At 45.0% G+C, this 18,419-nt stretch overlaps 1 protein-coding gene across 2 annotated transcripts in view; it reads right to left on the bottom strand.

Moving 5' to 3' along the window:
• LOC115158626 (rho GTPase-activating protein 39-like) overlaps positions 1 to 18,419 on the bottom strand; it is a 166,408-nt gene that overhangs the window by 12,315 nt on the left and 135,674 nt on the right. Inside the window, exons 3-11 of one of the 2 annotated variants that reach the window (XM_029707795.1) lie at positions 16,476 to 16,845; positions 15,959 to 16,225; positions 15,028 to 15,792; positions 7,372 to 7,536; positions 6,970 to 7,155; positions 6,664 to 6,690; positions 6,337 to 6,409; positions 6,001 to 6,141; positions 2,375 to 2,448 (exon numbers count right to left, since the gene is read on the bottom strand). In XM_029707795.1, coding sequence (XP_029563655.1) covers positions 2,375 to 2,448; positions 6,001 to 6,141; positions 6,337 to 6,409; positions 6,664 to 6,690; positions 6,970 to 7,155; positions 7,372 to 7,536; positions 15,028 to 15,792; positions 15,959 to 16,225; positions 16,476 to 16,845 — 2,068 coding nt within the window. The remainder of the gene's footprint in view (positions 1 to 2,374; positions 2,449 to 6,000; positions 6,142 to 6,336; positions 6,410 to 6,663; positions 6,691 to 6,969; positions 7,156 to 7,371; positions 7,537 to 15,027; positions 15,793 to 15,958; positions 16,226 to 16,475; positions 16,846 to 18,419) is intronic. The other variant, XM_029707796.1, reaches the window with a different exon arrangement.

Here is an 18,419-nt window from a genome sequence, read left to right as displayed (position 1 = left end):
TCGGTGAAAGCACATTTTGCAATATTCTGAGTAGATAGCCCGGCCATCATGGCTAGCTATTTTGACACCCACCAAGTTTGGCACTCACCAAACTCAGATTTACTATAAGAAAAATTGGATTACCTTTGCTGTTCTTCGTCAGAATGCACTCCCAGGACTTCTACTTCAACACCCAATGTTGTTTTGGTTCCAAATAATCCATAGTTATATCCAAATAGCTGTGTTTTGTTCTTGCGTTCAAGACACTATGCGAAGGGTGACGCGCCGGTGCGTATCGTGACAAAAAAATTCAAAATATTCCATTACCGTACTTCGAAGCATGTCAAACGCTGTTTAAAATAAATTTTTATGCGATTTTTCTTGTAAAATAGCGATAATATTCCGACCGGGAGACCTTGTTTTCGTTCAAACACTGAAAATAGAGTCTTCACATGCACGCGCGGTCCCGTGTCATTGTTCTCAGAACGACCACTTTCCAAAAGCCCTACTGTTTTTCACCCAGGGACTGCAGAGTCATCATTCCCCGTTCTGGCGCCTTCTGAGAGCCTATGGGAGCCTTAGAAAATGTCACGTTACAGCAGAGATCCTCTATTTTCCATAAAGAGGCTATAGAAGGCCAAGAAATGGTCAGAGAAGGCACTTCCTGTATGGAATCTTCTCAGGTTTTGGCCTGCCATATGAGTTCTGTTATACTCACAGACACCATTCAAACAGTTTTAGAAACTTTAGGGTGTTTTCTATCCAAATCCAACAATTATATGCATATTCTAGTTTCTGGGCAGGAGTAATAACCAGATTAAATCGGGTACGTTTTTATCCGGCCGTGAAAATACTGCCCCCTATCCTAAACAGGTTAATGACCTAAGGCTCGTATTTCTGTGTGTTTATTATATTATAATTACGTCTATGATTTGATAGAGCAGTCTGACTGAGCGGTGGTAGGCACCAGCAGGCTCGTAAGCGTTCATTCAAACAGCACTTTACTGCATTTTGCCAGCAGCCCTTCGCAATGCATTGCGCTGTTTATGAGTTCAAGCCTGTCAACTCCCAAGATTAGGCTGGTGTAACCGATGTGAAATGGCTAGCTAGTTAGCGGGGTGCGCGCAAATAGCGTTTCAAACGTCACTCGCTCTGAGACTTGGGAGTGGTTGTTCCCCTTGCTCTGCATGGGTAACGCTGCTTCGAGGGTGGCTGTTGTCGATGTGTTTCTGGTTCGAGCCCAGGTAGGAGCGAGGAGAGGGACGGAAGCTATACTGTTGCACTGGCAATACTAAAGTGCCTATAAGAACATCCAATAGTCAAAGGTATATGAAATACAAATGGTATAGAGAGAAATAGTCCTATAATTCCTATAATAACTACAACCTAAAACTTCTTACCTGGGAATATTGAAGACTCATGTTAAAAGGAACCACCAGCTTTCATATGTTCTCATGTTCTGAGCAAGGAACTTAAACGTTAGCTTTCTTACATGGCACATATTGCACTTTTACTTTCTTCTCCAACACTTTGTTTTTGCATTATTTAAACCAAATTGAACATGTTTCATTATTTATTTGAGGCTAAATTGATTTTATTGATGTATTATATTAAGTTAAAATAAGTGTTCATTCAGTATTGTTGTAATTGTCATTATTACAAATAAATAAATAAGTAAAAATTGGCCGATTAATCGGTAGCGGCGGTTTTTGGGGCCTTCAATAATCGGTATTGATGTTGAAAAATCATAATCGGTCGACCTCTAGTAAAAAGGGCTTCATAAATACATTTGATTGATCTACTTATTAATATTCAGAAAATAAGAACCTAAAGCAATACAAGTCAATGGTGACATACCGTTGAATGTGTGTGTGTGTGTGTGTGTGTGTGTGTGTGTGTGTGTGTGTGTGTGTGTGTGTCTGTGTGTGTGTAAGTAGCATGTCATTGTGCCCCATATTCCCCTCCCATTCCCATCCCTGGGAGCATTCCGATATGGAATTCTTAATCAGATTGCAGTGGGGTACGCTGTGTTATCAGGGTGTGTATAGTGTGTCTCTGTGTGTGTGTATGTGTGTCTGTGTGTGTGTGTGTGTTTGTCTGTGTGTGTGTGGCGTGCATGAGGAGGGGTATTAATTAAGTGGCGTGTGTTGTTGCCGTAGGGATGGCTAGTAGTTAGCTACATAGACCTCGTTACTCCCCTTGGTTACTGTGCTCTCAGCCAATTAACAGCTAGCTAACTAACCCAGCGCTAACTGCGCTACGGCTAACAGGGGAGGAAGACGAGCAGACTTGCCCCCCAGACACAGCCCCGCCAGGTACAGAGACAACAGACAGACATCCCAGGAGAGGAAGATTAGAAAGAAGAGAAAAAAACAGGGAATAACCAAGCACAGACCTTCTTAGCTCCGGTCAGAGCAGCCTTCTGCAGTTTACGGTAACAGTATTTGGCATAGCCGCTGATCGCCACTCCTGGAAGAAATAACACACACACAGAGGTTAGTCGTTAGATCATACAGTAACGTGTTGTAATTACCGAAGAGAAGTGGACTCAAAACACTGGTACAGGAAGGAAACAGAGATAATACACACACACACAATAGTTCATTACTGGAGGGTAACACTGGTCTAATTCCGGAAACACACCATACTGCTCCAGGCCACTGTCCTCCTGACCCTACAAGAACACACACACACACACACACACACACACACACACACACACACACACACACACAATAGTTCATTACTGGAGGGTAACACTGGTCTAATTCCGGAAACACACCATACTGCTCCAGGCCACTGTCCTCCTGACCCTACAAGAACACACACACACACACACACACACACACACACACTAGTTCATTACTGGAGGGTAACACTGGTCTAACTCTGGAAACACACCATACTGCTCCAGGCCACTGTCCTCCTGACCCTACAAGAACACACACACACACACAAACACACAACAGCAGTATTTCACTGACGTAACAGTCCTAGCAGTTACCAGTTACTCTACACTAATGTAAAAAAGACTGAACTGATGCCCAGGACTCTCCCCTTACAGAGACTGCAGTGCAGACATTTGTAATATGGGTCAGAGAGGAGAGGTGGAGGGAGAACCTCCTTTCAATCAGGCAACAAAATGATCTAGTGAAATGAATTAGTAGACACCCATATGAAAAAATACTATAGTATACTATGCTCTAAATACTGTAGTATTACTATATTTATAGTATACTTTTTGCAGAAGTATACTGTAGTATTGACTGTAGTGTTTTTGTGGACATCACTATTGTATACTGTAGTAAAGTTTACTATAGTATAAACACTGTAATATTACTATAGTAAAACTATATTATAAATTGGGTGGTTCAAGCCCTGAATGTTAATTAGCTGAAAGCCATGGTATATTAGACCGTATACCATGGGTGTGACAAAATTATTATTTTTTCTGCTCTAATTACATTGGTAACCAGTTATAATAGCAATAAGGCAACCTGGGAGTTTGTGATATATGGCCAACATACCACGGCTAAGGGCTGTGTCCAGGCACTCCACATCGCGTCGTGCACAAGAAAAGTGGTATATTGGCCATATACAACACCCCTTCGTGCCTTATTGCTTAAGAATACACTACCGTTCAAAAGTTTGGGGTCACTTAGACATTTCCTTGTTTTTGAAAGAAAGCACATTTTTTGTCCATTAAAATAACATCAAATTGATCAGAAATACAGTGTAGACATTGTTAATGTTGTAAATGACTATTGTAGCTGGAAACGGCAGATTTTTTATGGAATATCTACATAGGCGTACAGAGGCCCATTATCAGCAACCATCACTCCTGTGTTCCAGTGGCACTTTGTGTTAGCTAATCCAAGTTTAGCATTTTAAAAGGCTAATTGATCATTAGAAAACCCTTTTGCAATTATGTTAGCACAGCTGAAAATGATCGTTCTGATTAAAGAAGCAATAAAACTGGCCTTCGTTAGACTAGTTGAGTATCTGGAGCATCAGCATTTGTGGGTTCGATTACAGGCTCAAAATGGCCAAACAAAGAACTTTCTTCTGAAACTCATCAGTCTATTCTTGTTATGAGAAATTAAGGCTATTTCATGTGAGAAATTGCCAAGAAACTGAAGATCTCATACAACGCTGTGTACTACTCCATTCACAGAACTGAGCAAACTGGCTCTAACCAGAATAGAAAGAGGAGTGGGAGGTCCCGGTGCACAACTGAGCAAGAGGACAAGTACATTAGAGTATCTAGTTTGAGAAACAGACTCCTCACAAGTCCTCAACTAGCAGCTTCATTATAGTACCCACAAAACACCAGTCTCAAAATAGTGGCATGCTGAGGTGAAAGGCTCCAATAACAACCCAATCCGTGGCCAGTCAGTCACACACACACACACACACACACACACACACACACACACACACACACACACACACACACACACACACACACACACACACACACACACACACACACACACACACACACAGAAAACAGACCCTAACTGGCAGCTTGGGAAGCCTAAAGGGAAAAACAGACACTAACTGACAGCTTGGGAAGCCTAAAGGGAAAAACAGACACTAACTGACAGCTTGGGAAGCCTAAAGGGAAAAACAGACACTAACTGACAGCTTGGGAAGCCTAAAGGGAAAAACAGACACTAACTGACAGCTTGAGAAGCCTAAAGGGAAAAACAGACACTAACTGACAGCTTGAGAAGCCTAAAGGAAAAAACAGACACTAACTGACAGCTTGGGAAGCCTAAAGGGAAAAACAGACACTAACTGACAGCTTGAGAAGCCTAAAGGGAAAAACAGACACTAACTGACAGCTTGAGAAGCCTAAAGGAAAAAACAGACACTAACTGACAGCTTGGGAAGCCTAAAGGGAAAAACAGACACTAACTGACAGCTTGGGAAGCCTAAAGGGAAAAACAGACACTAACTGACAGCTTGAGAAGTCTAAAGGGAAAAACAGACACTAACTGACAGCTTGGGAAGCCTAAAGGGAAAAACAGACACTAACTGACAGCTTGGGAAGCCTAAAGGGAAAAACAGACACTAACTGACAGCTTGAGAAGTCTAAAGGGAAAAACAGACACTAACTGACAGCTTGGGAAGCCTAAAGGGAAAAACAGACACTAACTGACAGCTTGAGAAGCCTAAAGGGAAAAACAGACACTAACTGACAGCTTGAGAAGTCTAAAGGGAAAAACAGACACTAACTGACAGCTTGAGAAGCCTAAAGGGAAAAACAGACACTAACTGACAGCTTGGGAAGCCTAAAGGGAAAAACAGACACTAACTGACAGCTTGGGAAGCCTAAAGGGAAAAACAGACACTAACTGACAGCTTGGGAAGCCTAAAGGGAAAAACAGACACTAACTGACAGCTTGGGAAGCCTAAAGGGAAAAACAGACACTAACTGACAGCTTGAGAAGTCTAAAGGGAAAAACAGACACTAACTGACAGCTTGGGAAGCCTAAAGGGAAAAACAGACACTAACTGACAGCTTGAGAAGCCTAAAGGGAAAAACAGACACTAACTGACAGCTTGAGAAGTCTAAAGGGAAAAACAGACACTAACTGACAGCTTGAGAAGCCTAAAGGGAAAAACAGACACTAACTGACAGCTTGGGAAGCCTAAAGGGAAAAACAGACACTAACTGACAGCTTGGGAAGCCTAAAGGGAAAAACAGACACTAACTGACAGCTTGGGAAGCCTAAAGGGAAAAACAGACACTAACTGACAGCTTGGGAAGCCTAAAGGGAAAAACAGACCCTGCGCAAATGAATGGTAATTAGCAGCGGGTGGCCATCCTGTATCTGACCACCGAAAATCGGCATCATTTTCTATTAATTTCCCGACAATTCTATATGTTAAATCGTCAACTTCGTGGAGGTTAGGTTGGTCTGCGTGCGCCATTAAAATGCATAGCCACAGCCAGCTAGCCACCACACACACATGCACGTAACCACACACATCACACACTATCTGTCATCCCACCTTTAGTATCGTTGACGGGGTCCATGTGTCTGTAGATGTATCCCTCCAGGTAGGAGTGGAAGCGAGGTGTAGGAGGGAAGAAGGCCAGACACACAGCCATGAGCTCCCAGCCCCTCTCCAGACTATCATAACGGAAGTTCTCTGTGAGAAGTAGTGCATGGGGTTAGTGTTCATTTGACTTCAGGTTGACTGCGCATCAAGCCTGTGTCTAATGAATTAATAGATTTGTTCATTATGTGTCCAGTAGTTTACACACTGTTAGTGTTATACGTGTGTGTGCACGTAGCTGTGTGTGTTCAGGTGTAAAGCTGGCCGTGTGTGTGTGTGTGTGTGTACCTGTAGTCTGACGACACAGTTGAATGTAGAGTTCATCACGAAGACCCTGGCTGCTCCAACCACGCACTGCCACCTGGGAAGAAAAGAGGGAGGGGTGGAAGAAAGAGAGAAAGGACAGAGAAGGGAGAGAAGGGAATTATTAAAAGTCACATATGTTTCCATGATGTGCAGAATTAATAAACTGAAGGAAAATTGAAGCTTAAAAGACATAAATGTAAAAAAGTAGAGAAGTGAGAAGCAGCACAGTGAAAGTAGATTCAAAGAGAGACATGAACAAGTAGACAGAAGCAGAGAACGGAGAGAGGGATAATAAAGGTCTGTGCAGACCTCTAGGGCGATGTTCAGGGGGCCAGTCTTGGAACGAAAGAGAGAGAGAGAAAGACAGAGAGGAAATGAGGGGGGTGGAATCATTAAGTCATGTTTATTTCCTTGATGCACAAAATCAGAAGCACATAAAATGACACATGGCTGCAGAAGGGGAGACAATGGCTGAGTCCAAAATGGCACCCTTTCCCCTTTTAGTGCATTACTTTTGACCAGGGTCCATAAGGGCTCTGGTCAAACGTAGTGCACTATATAGAGAATAGGGTGCCAATTGTGATATGACATAAGGATATTAGAGAGTCTGCAGACCTCCAGGGCGACAGTGAGCGGGTCAGTCTTGGCCCGGCGGTCTCCCATGTAGGTCTGGATGAGTTTAAAGATCTCCACCGCCTCTCTCTTCACCGCACGGTCTGACGTCACGATCATGGGCTTTTTGATTGGCTCACTGCTCCACGCCAGCATGTTGGCTATGGACACCTTACGCCGGAACAGACCCTGAGAAGGAGGAAGAGGAGGAGGGGGAGAGGAAGGAGGAGGAGGAAGGAGAATATTTCGCTTTAGTTATACTAGATATTATATAGATGTGTTTGTGTGAGACAGTGAGTACTGAGAGTGTGCCTGTTCCTGTGTATTTTAAATTGTAAAGCGGCGTGTGTGTCTGTAATGTATCAGTGTGTGTTGAAGTGTAAAGTTAAGTGTGTGTGTGTGTACCTGTGTGTGTTTGTTAAAGTGTTTGGAGGCCCAGTTCTCGATGTCGGTCTCGGAGGACGGCTTCCTCAAGGTGAATTCTGGGAACACTCCACAGCTGGCGCTGGGCATCATGTTCCGAGCATTCCGACTCGCCTCGAACTGAGCACATGCTCCAAGATCCTCCGACTGAGGGAGAGAGGAAGAGAAGGAGAGACAGAGAGAGAGGGAGGGAGAGAGAGAGGAAGAGAAGGAGAGACAGAGAGAGAGGGAGGGAGAGAGAGAAAGCGAGAGTAAGGTTGAGAGGGAGAGAGAAAGAGAGAGGTTGAGAATGAGACAGAGATAAAGAGAGAGAAACAGTAGCAGTAGATACATGATGTTAAAATGGGAATGCTGTGAGGAAAGAGAGAGTAGAGGACAGACTGACATCTTTTTTCCCTTTAACGTCTCATGTTTTTCTTTCTTTCTCTCAGTTTGAGTAGCACTGTGTTCCTTGGTAAGCACTTTCAGGCCTGCTATTTTCCACTAACCCCTGCATCTCTCCCTCTCCCTAACTGCCTATCCCCCCCCCCCTCTCGCTCTCTCTCTCACCCCCCACCAGTCTATCTCTCCCTTCCACCCTCTTTCTCTCTGATGGTTGAGATGGGGGCAGATTTCTCTTATGTGAGGGCTAAGTTAAGTGTGTGTATGTGTATGTGTGTGGGTGTGTTTGTGTGTCTTACAATGTGATGGTAGATATAATGAGAGAGAGAGCGAGCGAGAGAGATGGAGCGAGTTAGAGAAAGGATGGATAATTGGAGGGGTGGAGTGATGGGAAAAAGAGGTACTGTAGGGAGGGTTGCACATATGAAGCAGAATAAATATGGCTTGTAGTTCCCTCCACAGGCTCCCAACCTTCTCTGGCATGGCTCCCATCTCTCTTCACACCTTAAAGAAGTCCTGCTGTCACTCTGTCTCACACATTCAGCAGCACACACAGAGAGGTGTGGGAGCATGTGACGTGTCTCTGTGCGTCTTTGTTTATGGCCTGGTGTGTCAATGCCTTTCTGTGCATGTGTGTGTGCGTGTGTGCGTGTGTGTGTGGCCTTCCCTGTGGCTCAGTTGGTAGAGCATGGTGTTTGCAACGCCAGCATGGTGTGTGCAACGCCAGGGTTGTGGGTTCGATTCCCACGGGGGGCCAGTACAAAAAATGCATGAAATGAAATGTATGAAATGTATGCATTCACTACTGTAAGTTGCTCTGGATAAGAGTGTCTGTAAAATGACTAAAATGTAAATGTATGTACATGCTTGCAACTAAGTGAGTGTAGGCCTGTCTGGTACAGTGAGTCTAGATCAGTCCTGTAGTCCGGTGATCTGTTCCTTCATTCTAAGTGGTGTGTTGGTTTTTCTACCCTTGTAGGCACCTAAAATCAACAAAAGTCCCCACAAGGATAGTAAAACAAGGAAATACATGGGGACAAAGGCTATTTTTAAACTTAGGGGTTAGGTTTAGGGTTAGGGTTACAATTAGGGTTAGGAGTTAGGTTTAGGATTTGGGTTAGGGTTAAGGTTATGGTAAGGTTATGGTAAACATTTTTCCATCCCACCCTGAACCTAGGGTTAGGGGTTAGGAAAAATAGGTTTTTGAATGGAAAAATGTTTTGGGTCCCCACGAGGATAGAAGAACATAACGTATGTGTGTGTGTGTAGCCTATCTGGTACAGAGTGTCCAGGTAAGTCCCTGTCTAGGTGGCAGTAGGTAAGTGCAATAGCAGCAGTATGGATATTACACAGGAGTTGGAACCGGTTTAGGGAACAGAACAGAAAACTGAACAAATTTTTAATATTCAAGGAACAGAATCAGAACTGGGAACGAAAGTGATCTATACTGTTTCGGAACAGAACCGTTATTTGAAAAGAATGGGAACCGGTTAATAATGTTATTTTACACTCCGGTCCCACAAAAAAAGCAACAAAGCGCCTATGCAAAGACATCCGTCTTTCAATCCGAAACTTCATCCAGTGTCTGCCTGCCTGCCTTCTGTCTGCCTGCCTGCTGTCTGCCAGCTGAAAATCTTTGCCAGTGTGTGTGCGTGTAGTCTAGCTGCCCCTCCCCCTCCAAGGCATAGCTGTAGCCTACTGACATTAAAAGCGTGATTCAGAAGATAAGGAGAGTGATTTTTAATTAGAGAAGAATGGATTCACTTTTTAAATGCCAGTTAGGTGTACTATAGTTATCACATTTTACATTGGATTTATTAACTACAAAAAGGCAAGACGTGTTTTTAATTCTGGTACCGCTCTGCACACACAAGCTTGTTAGCTAGCTACCAAGCTTTGGTCTAATTAAATTCTAATTAAATCTCTGACCTTCAAAGACATTAAAAGTTCCTTCATAGAAGCCACTCCGGAGGCATAATTCTGTGGGCCTAATTCAGATCATGCATGTCAACACAAGATGTCCAGCGCTTCAAGCCAAGCTTCCTCCTCCACCCTCTCTCACATCCCACCTGCAAAATGTCAGTTGTATCTCGCCCTCTACACTTGTCATTGCATCACTCAAACAACTCACTGAGTGTCACAAGCGTCGGAAGGATTAGACCAAGGCGCAGCATGTATAGTGCTCACCTTCATTTATTTAGAGAGAACACTTAAAACCTGTTGAGGCCAGGGGGCAGGATCTTATCCCGGTATTGGGATTCATTGTCATGTGACCATGGCGGGGAATTCAAAACTGCAAGAGTCTAATCATTTCAAATACTCAAATAATCAACTATTTTCCTCCATTTGAAAGATACACATCTCCTAAATCTAACCACGTTGTCCGATTTTCAAAGAGGCTTTTGGAGAATGCATAAAGTTAGGTTATGTTAGGAGAGTACATTGACAATAGCTGTGTGTAATGTTTAGCCAATTCAAAGAAGGGCATCAACACAGACAGAAAACCAGCTAGAATTATGCACTTACCTTTGACAATCTGCATCAGATGACACTCATAGGACATTATGTTATACAATACATGCATTTTTAGTTCCATCAAGTTCATATTTATATCCAAAAACAGCATTTACAGTCGCGGTGAAATTCAGAATTTTTTTCGGCTCGAATGCTCCCAGTGAATCCAGCGTTACAAATTACGGAATTACTATTCGAAAACATTGGTAAATTATAATATTGTCATTCAAAGAATAATATATTATCATCTCGTAATTGCTACCGAATGGCCAGATCTCAAAATAACTTTACTGGGAAATCACATTTTGCAATAAACGGGGTACTATGCTAATAACAATAGGCTAAGCTATACAGGTTAGCAGCATCTAATATCATAATAACATTGTAAATATCCCCTTACCTTTGATTATCTCCATCAGAAGGCACTGCCAGGAATCCCAGGTCCAGAACAAATGTGGTTTCTTTTGACAAAGTTCATAATTTATGTCCAAATAACACCAAGTAGTTTAGCATTCAGTAGGCTCCCACAAAACGTGGTGGTGGGGGTGTAAAATCACGCCGAAAAGCTAAAAAAAACTAGTAAATAATCAATTTACGTTCGTTCAAACATGTCAAACGTTGTTTAGCATCAATCTTTTGGTCCATTATTAACGTGAAACATCAGTAAACATCAGTAATATTTTCACACAACCTATCCTGTGTCTAGAAAAACGATTATGACAAATGCACTCTTCTCAGATTTATGCGCAGGCGTGAAAAAATGAAGTGACGACATGTCAACTTCCCTGCATTCTAATTTGCTCCCTGTTAATCATAGACGCTTCAAACAACTTTATAAAGATCGTTGACATCTAGTGGAAGCCGTAGGAGTTGCGAAATGAATCCTTTCTCACTGTGGTATCTATAAAACAATGACACTAAATAGTACAGTCACAAAATTCACATTTTTTTAAAATCTATTTTTCACAGGTTTTTGCCTGCAATATGAGTTTTGTTATACTTACAGACACCATTCAAACTGTTTTAGAAAATTCAGAGTGTTTTCTATCCGAATGTGTTAATAATATGCATATCCTAGCTTCTGAGTTGGTGCTATAAATTCTCAGACAACCCAAAGATTCCTTGATGCCCTTCCAGACTCCCTCTGCCTACCCAAGGACGTCAGAGGACAAGAATCAGTTAACCACCTAACCGAGGAACTCAATTTAACCTTGCGCAATACCCTAGATGCAGTTGCACCCCTAAAAATTAAAAACATCTGTCATAAGAAACTAGCTCCCTGGTATACAGAAAATACACGAGCTCTGAAGCAAGCTTCCAGAAAATTGGAACGGAAATGGCGCCACACTAAACTGGAAGTCTTCCGACTAGCTTGGAAAGACAGTACCGTGCAGTATCGAAGAGCCCTCACTGCTGCACGATCATCCTATTTTTCCAACTTAATTGAGGAAAATAAGAACAATCCGAAATTTCTTTTTGACACTGTCGCAAAGCTAACTAAAAAGCAGCATTTGCAAATGGAGGATGGCTTTCACTTCAGCAGTAATACATTTATGAACTTCTTTGAGGAAAAGATCATGATCATTAGAAAGCAAATTACGGACTCCTCTTTAAATCTGGGTATTCCTCCAGGGCTCCATTGTCCTGAGTCTGCACAACTCTGCCAGGACCTAGGATCAAGGGAGATACTAAAGTGTTTTAGTACTATATCTCTTGACATAATGATGAAAATAATCATGGCCTCCAAACCCTCAAGCTGCATACTGGACCCTATTCCAACTAAACTACTGAAAGAGCTGCTTCCTGTGCTTGGCCCTCCTATGTTGAACATAATAAACGGCTCTCTATCCACCGGATGTGTACCAAGCTCACTAAAAGTGGCAGTAATAAAGCCTCTCTTGAAAAAGCCGAATCTCGACCCAGAAATTATAAAAAACTATCGGCCTATATCGAATCTTCCATTCCTCTCAAAAATTTTAGAAAAAGTTGTTGCGCAGCAACTCACTGCCTTCCTGAAGACAAACAATGTATACGAAACGCTTCAGTCTGGTTTTAGACCCCATCATAGCACTGAGACTGCACTTGTGAAGGTGGTAAATGACCTTTTAATGACGTCAGACCGAGGCTCTGCATCTGTCCTCATGCTCCTAGATCTTAGTGCCGCTTTTGATACCATCGATCACCACATTCTTTTGGAGAGATTGGAAACCCAAATTGGTCTACATGGACAAGTTCTGGCCTGGTTTAGATCTTATCTGTCGGAAAGATATCAGTTTGTCTCTGTGAATGGTTCGTCCTCTGACAAATCAATTGTAAATTTTGGTGTTCCTCAAGGTTCCGTTCTAGGACCACTATTGTTTTCACTATATATTTTACCTCCTGGGGATGTCATTCGAAAACATAATGTTAAATTTCACTGCTATGCGGACAACACACAGCTGTACATTTCAATGAAACATGGTGAAGCCCCAAAATTGCCCTCGCTAGAAGCCTGTGTTTCAGACATAAGGAAGTGGATGGCTGCAAATGTTCTACTTTTAAACTCAGACAAAACAGAGATGCTTGTCCTAGGTCCCAAGAAACAAAGAGATCTTCTGCTGAATCTGACAATTAATCTGGATGGTTGTACAGTCGTCTCAAATAAAACTGTGAAGGACCTCGGCGTTACTCTGGACCCTGATCTCTCTTTTGAAGAACATATCAAGACTGCTTCAAGGACAGCTTTTTTCCATCTACGTAACATTGCAAAAATCAGAAACTTTCTGTCCAAAAATGACGCAGAAAAATTAATCCATGCTTTTGTTACTTCTAGGCTCGACTACTGCAATGCTCTACTTTCCGGCTACCCGGATAAAGCACTAAACAAACTTCAGTTAGTGCTAAATACGGCTGCTAGAATCCTGACTAGAACCAAAAAATTTGATCATATTACTCCAGTGCTAGCCTCCCTACACTGGCTTCCTGTTAAGGCAAGGGCTGATTTCAAGGTTTTACTGCTAACCTACAAAGCATTACATGGGCTTGCTCCTACCTATCTTTCCGATTTGGTCCTGCCGTACATACCTACACGTACGCTACGGTCACAAGACGCAGGCCTCCTAATTGTCCCTAGAATTTCTAAGCAAACGGCTGGAGGTAGGGCTTTCTCCTATAGAGCTCCATTTTTATGGAATGGTCTGCCTACCCATGTGAGAGACGCAGACTCAGTCTCAACCTTTAAGTCTTTACTGAAGACTTATCTCTTCAGTAGGTCCTATGATTAAGTATAGTCTGGCCCAGGAGTGTGAAGGTGAACGGAAAGGCTGGAGCAACGAACCGCCCTTGCTGTCTCTGCCTTGTCGGTTCCCCTCTTCCCACTGGGATTCTCTGCCTCTAACCCTTTTACAGGGGCTGAGTCACTGACTTACTGGTGTTCTTCCATGCCGTCCATGGGAGGGGTGCGTCACTTGAGTAGGTTGAGCCACTGACGTGGTCTTCCTGTCTGGGTTGGCGCCCCCCCCTTGGGTTGTGCCGTGGCGGAGATCTTTGTGGGCTATACTCGGCCTTGTCTTCGGACGGTAAGTTGGTGGTTGTAGCCAGAAGAGGACTGGCCACCCCTCATAGCCTGGTTCCTCTCTAGGTTTCTTCCTAGGTTTTTGGCCTTTCTCAGGAGTTTTTCCTAGGGAGTTTTTCCCAGCCACCGTGCTTCTTTCACATGCATTGCTTGCTGTTTGGGGTTTTAGGCTGGGTTTCTGTACAGCACTTTGAGATTTCAGCTGATGTACGAAGGGCTATATAAATAAATTTGATTTGATTTGATTTGATTTAGGAGGCAGTTAAAAATGGGCACATATTTTTTTCAAAATTTCTCAATACTGCCCCCTAGCCCGTAGAGGTTAAACAAAATAACCAAACGACAAACAGTTCCGTAAGGTACACAGACTAATACGGAAAACAACCACCCACAAAACCCAAACGAAAACAGGCTGCCTAAGTATGGCTTCCAATCAGAGACAACAAAAGACACCTGCCTCTGATTGGAAACCATACTCGGCCAAACCTGGAAAACAAAACATAGAAAATGCAAACTAGAACACATTCCCCTAGAAACAAACAAACCCCAAAACACACAAAACAACCTCCCTGCCACGCCCTGACCATTCTACTATGGCAAATTACCCTTCTCACTGGTCAGGACGTGACACTGAGCTTTAGCTTGCCCACTCCCTAGCAAGCTGCTCTATCCACACTGTATACTTGGTGAAGTAAATTAATGTCAAGCTAAATGTAAAAAAAATACAATTTCAGAGGTTTAAAAAGGAACAGAAGGAACAATATAATCAAACCAGTTCAGAACTTTATTTACTGGTCAGAACAGTGGAACGGAACGAAAACATGTATTATTCTGTTCAGAACGAAACGATTGGAAATTAATTTTGGTTCCAACCCCTGGTATTACATAAACCAATCTCACCCCATTAAAATTATGATCTGATTCTGCACATGATAAAACATTCATGGACCTACGGCAGCTTGGGCGAGGCTCTGTGACAGAGAAGATGAGCTAGAGTTCGCAGTCACACAGTCACATGTGCACACACACACACACACACACACACACACACACACACACACACACACACACACACACACACACACACACACACACACACACACACGGCGACATAGAATATAAGAGCTAGAGTCTGCACTGCACTGACAGACTGTGTGTGTGTGTGTGTGTGTGTGTGTGTGTGTGGATACCTGTGAGGGGTGTAGGAAGGGTTCAGGCGAGGCCAGGTTGGTCTGTACAGACAGGCTCTTCTCCAGCAGTGCCTGAGGGAAGCCCAGTCTGTCGAAGGTGCTGCGTTTCCAATGGTAATGCCCGTGGTTCCCGTCGCTCTGTGCTAACGCCTCGTCCTCACTAAATGCCCTCACCACTGGGCCTGGCAGGGGCAGGGGTACCGCCCCATCGCTCTCGTACCCGTCTTTAGACCCTCCTCCCTGGTTAGAGCCCCTGGCCGAGCCCCCTTCCCCCGGGGCTGATTCCCAACTGCTCCTCTGTTTCATCACCTGCTGGGCCTCCCACGCCAGCCTGGCCTGGTTCATCACCGCTTCCGACAGGGTCCCCGACATCGGCCCCTCCTCCCAGTCTGCCCCAACACCACCACCCCCTCCACACCTCCCAAGCTCCTGGGGCAGGGAGGGTTTCCGGGTCTTGCGTTTGCGGTTCCCCCCGGGCGAGAAGCCCCCTCCTCCTGTAGACCCAGAGAGGGAGAGGGAGTGGTGCTGACTGGAGCTCCAGGACATAGAGTCCTCGTAGAGCAACCTCTGGCCTCCGCCCTCGCCCCCCTCCTCGCTCCCATAGTCCAGCAGCAGCCGGGGGTCCCGTATCAGACTCTGACTGTGTTGGAGGGTGTAGGAGCCTCCGTAGGACCCCCCATACCCCCCCATGGAGGATGGGGTGGCCGTGGAGGTCCCGTAGTGAAGGAGTCGGTCGGCTGTCTTACAACGTGGGCTGGAGGAGGACTGTTGGAGGAGGGGGAGGAGGAAGAAGATTACTTTATTGTATAATGTACACGAATGTCCAACTGGTGCCAGCAACCCTCCAGTTACCGTCCTACTGTCAGACATGGGATTTGAGCCGGCAACCCTCCGGTGGCTGGCCCATCTCTCTAACCTCTAGACTACCTACCTGTTCCACGTAGACCAGCTGTTTGACATACTCCTTCCCTGCAGGGCTGTACTCCAGACTCTGGGTCTTCTCTGGACACTTCTGTCTGGTCAGCACCAGCTGGCCGTAGGGGGAGTGGCTCTGTTTGGGAGAGTGATAGAGGGGCGTCGCCGAGGAGGGCTTTCCCCGGGCCGGGGACTTCCCTGTGCCATACAGCAAGGAGGAGTCAGAGCCCAGGTGGTGCATCACGTCCGTGGGCGGTTCTTCGTAGATGGGCGGGGGCTGGTACTAGAATAATAAAAAACATTAAGTATCCCAAAAAAGTGTAGAAACTGCACACAGAAAAGACAGGCGACAATCAAATCCTCGAGCAATTAAAATCAATCATAACATGGCCGATCACACAGGGACACTGGGAAAGACACAAAGAGGCAAGTAAAACAGAGTCAATCACAGAGCATACCATAGGCTAGCTGAAAGAGGTGTGTTTTTACATGTTTTATGAACGTGTTTCTGTAACTGTGTTGGAGTGTCGTACCTCCGAGGGGGGCTCCTCGTAGAGGGGGGGTTCGTAGGCGTAGCGGGGGGAGGGGGGCTGTGAGTCGGCCGAGGGGCGACGGTGTGTCCCGGTACCTCCGCCCCCTAGCTCCGCCCGTTTCAGGAAGGGCGACTGGCGGCGGTCGACGTAGAGGATTGGAGAGCCGTCGGGGCCGGTGTCAGGGGGGGCGGAGCCTCCGGAGGAACGGCGGGTACGGGAGGCAGTGCCGGTGCCAGGTGCGGGGGTGAGGGTAGGGGGGTCGCAGGGGGAGTAACCGTTCCCCTGGTGAGAGAGGAAGCTGGGTTCTCTGTCTGTCACCTTGATCAGCATCCTCTCCTTGGTACCTGTGTTCCATCTGAATGGAGAGGTTCTGAGGGGGGAGGCAGAGAGAGGTAGAGTGAGAGACAGAGTTAGTTATTGTATTTGGCACAGGGGACAAAGCAGCTATCAGGTGTGATTCTGTTCAGTTACTGGTGTGTGGTGTCCAAAGTAAATCCTGACCAAGTTTGAACACAGACAGCATAGCATTTCATCTTTCCCATAGACGAGTTAGTGGTTGGAACAGAACAGTCAGAGACAGGAGTGAAACCCCTAGCCTGGTCCCCGATCTGCTTGTGCTCTTTTTCCAACTCCTGTGGCGTAACAATGACCATAGGAGTTGTCAAGTCAGCACAAAGAGATCTGGGACCAGGGTGTGAAGCCATTGTTCTACACAGCTGATCTGGTGCTGCTGTCAGTCACACAGCACACAGGACAGCAATGTCCTGACCTGCTGCTCAGGAGACAGGTACAACTGGACCCTGGCAGGAAAGCTACACCTAACCCTAATCATGGTATTCTCATCAAATATTGTTTTATTCTTATGGATTGTTTTAACGCAATATATGAACTGTGTATCACAATACTGAGTGTTTTTCATTAAACACCCAACAACAGAGAGAAACTGTGAGAGAAATATAAATGATGAGTTTTAGGAGAGAGGGGGAGAGAGATAGAGATGGAGTGAGGGAAGGAGAAAGGCAGAGAAAGAGAGAGAGAAAAAGGTGTGAAATCGATTGCAGCACTAGCTACCCTCGGCTTCAATAGTTCCACGCTCTGATCCCCAAGGCCACAGCTGAATACTGGGGCGGCCAGTGTGTGTGTGTGTGTGTGTGTGTGTGTGTGTGTGTGTGTGTGTGTGTGTGTGTGTGTATTGAGGGGGTAGGATTAAGGGTTACATGGTTGTGTATGTTGGGTTAGACCACACTGTGCTAGGGAGCCATGAGATACAAAACCCCCCCTACTCTTTCTTTCCCCCCTCGCTCCCTCTCTCCACATCTCCTCTGTCATCTCTTATTCTCCCTCCTGGCCTCTCTGTCACTCCCTTTCCTGTCTTCTCTCCTTCCATCCAGCTCTTTAAATCTCTATCTCTCTTTCTTTCTCTCTCTCCCTAGAAACTCAGTATAAAGTGAACATTTGTTCCTCCTTTCCCTAGCTATAAATTATTCCTATACATTTGACCTTCAAATCAATTTACACCCTGTATCCCACTGCTGACTTGCCTCTGAAGCTAAGCCTGGTTGGTCCCTGGATGGGAGACCAGATGCTGCTGGAAGTGGTGTTGGAGGGCCAGTAGGGGGCACTCTGGTCTAAGGCGATCCCAATGCCCCAGAGCAGTCAATGGGACATTGCCCTGCGAAGCGGTTTCGTCTTTCAGATGGGACGTTAAATGGATGGCATGACTCTCTGTGGTCATAAAAAATCCCATGGCACCTTATTATAAAAAGTAGGGGTGTCATGGCTAAGTTCCCAACCTGGCCCCATTCCATCATGGCCACCTAATCATCCCCCTCATTCTTAATTGGCATATATCACTCCTCACCTCTCTAAATGATGTGTTGTGAGCATTCTGGCACAAAAATGGCCACAGTGCATCATCCATGTGGGTGCCACACATTGGTGGTG

Source organism: Salmo trutta, chromosome 22 (assembly GCF_901001165.1).
Source record: "Salmo trutta chromosome 22, fSalTru1.1, whole genome shotgun sequence".
In the NCBI taxonomy this organism is placed as follows: Eukaryota; Metazoa; Chordata; class Actinopteri; order Salmoniformes; family Salmonidae; genus Salmo; species Salmo trutta.
The sequence above is the reverse complement of the archived record's forward strand: the minus strand, read 5'-3'. Positions and strand labels throughout refer to the sequence as shown.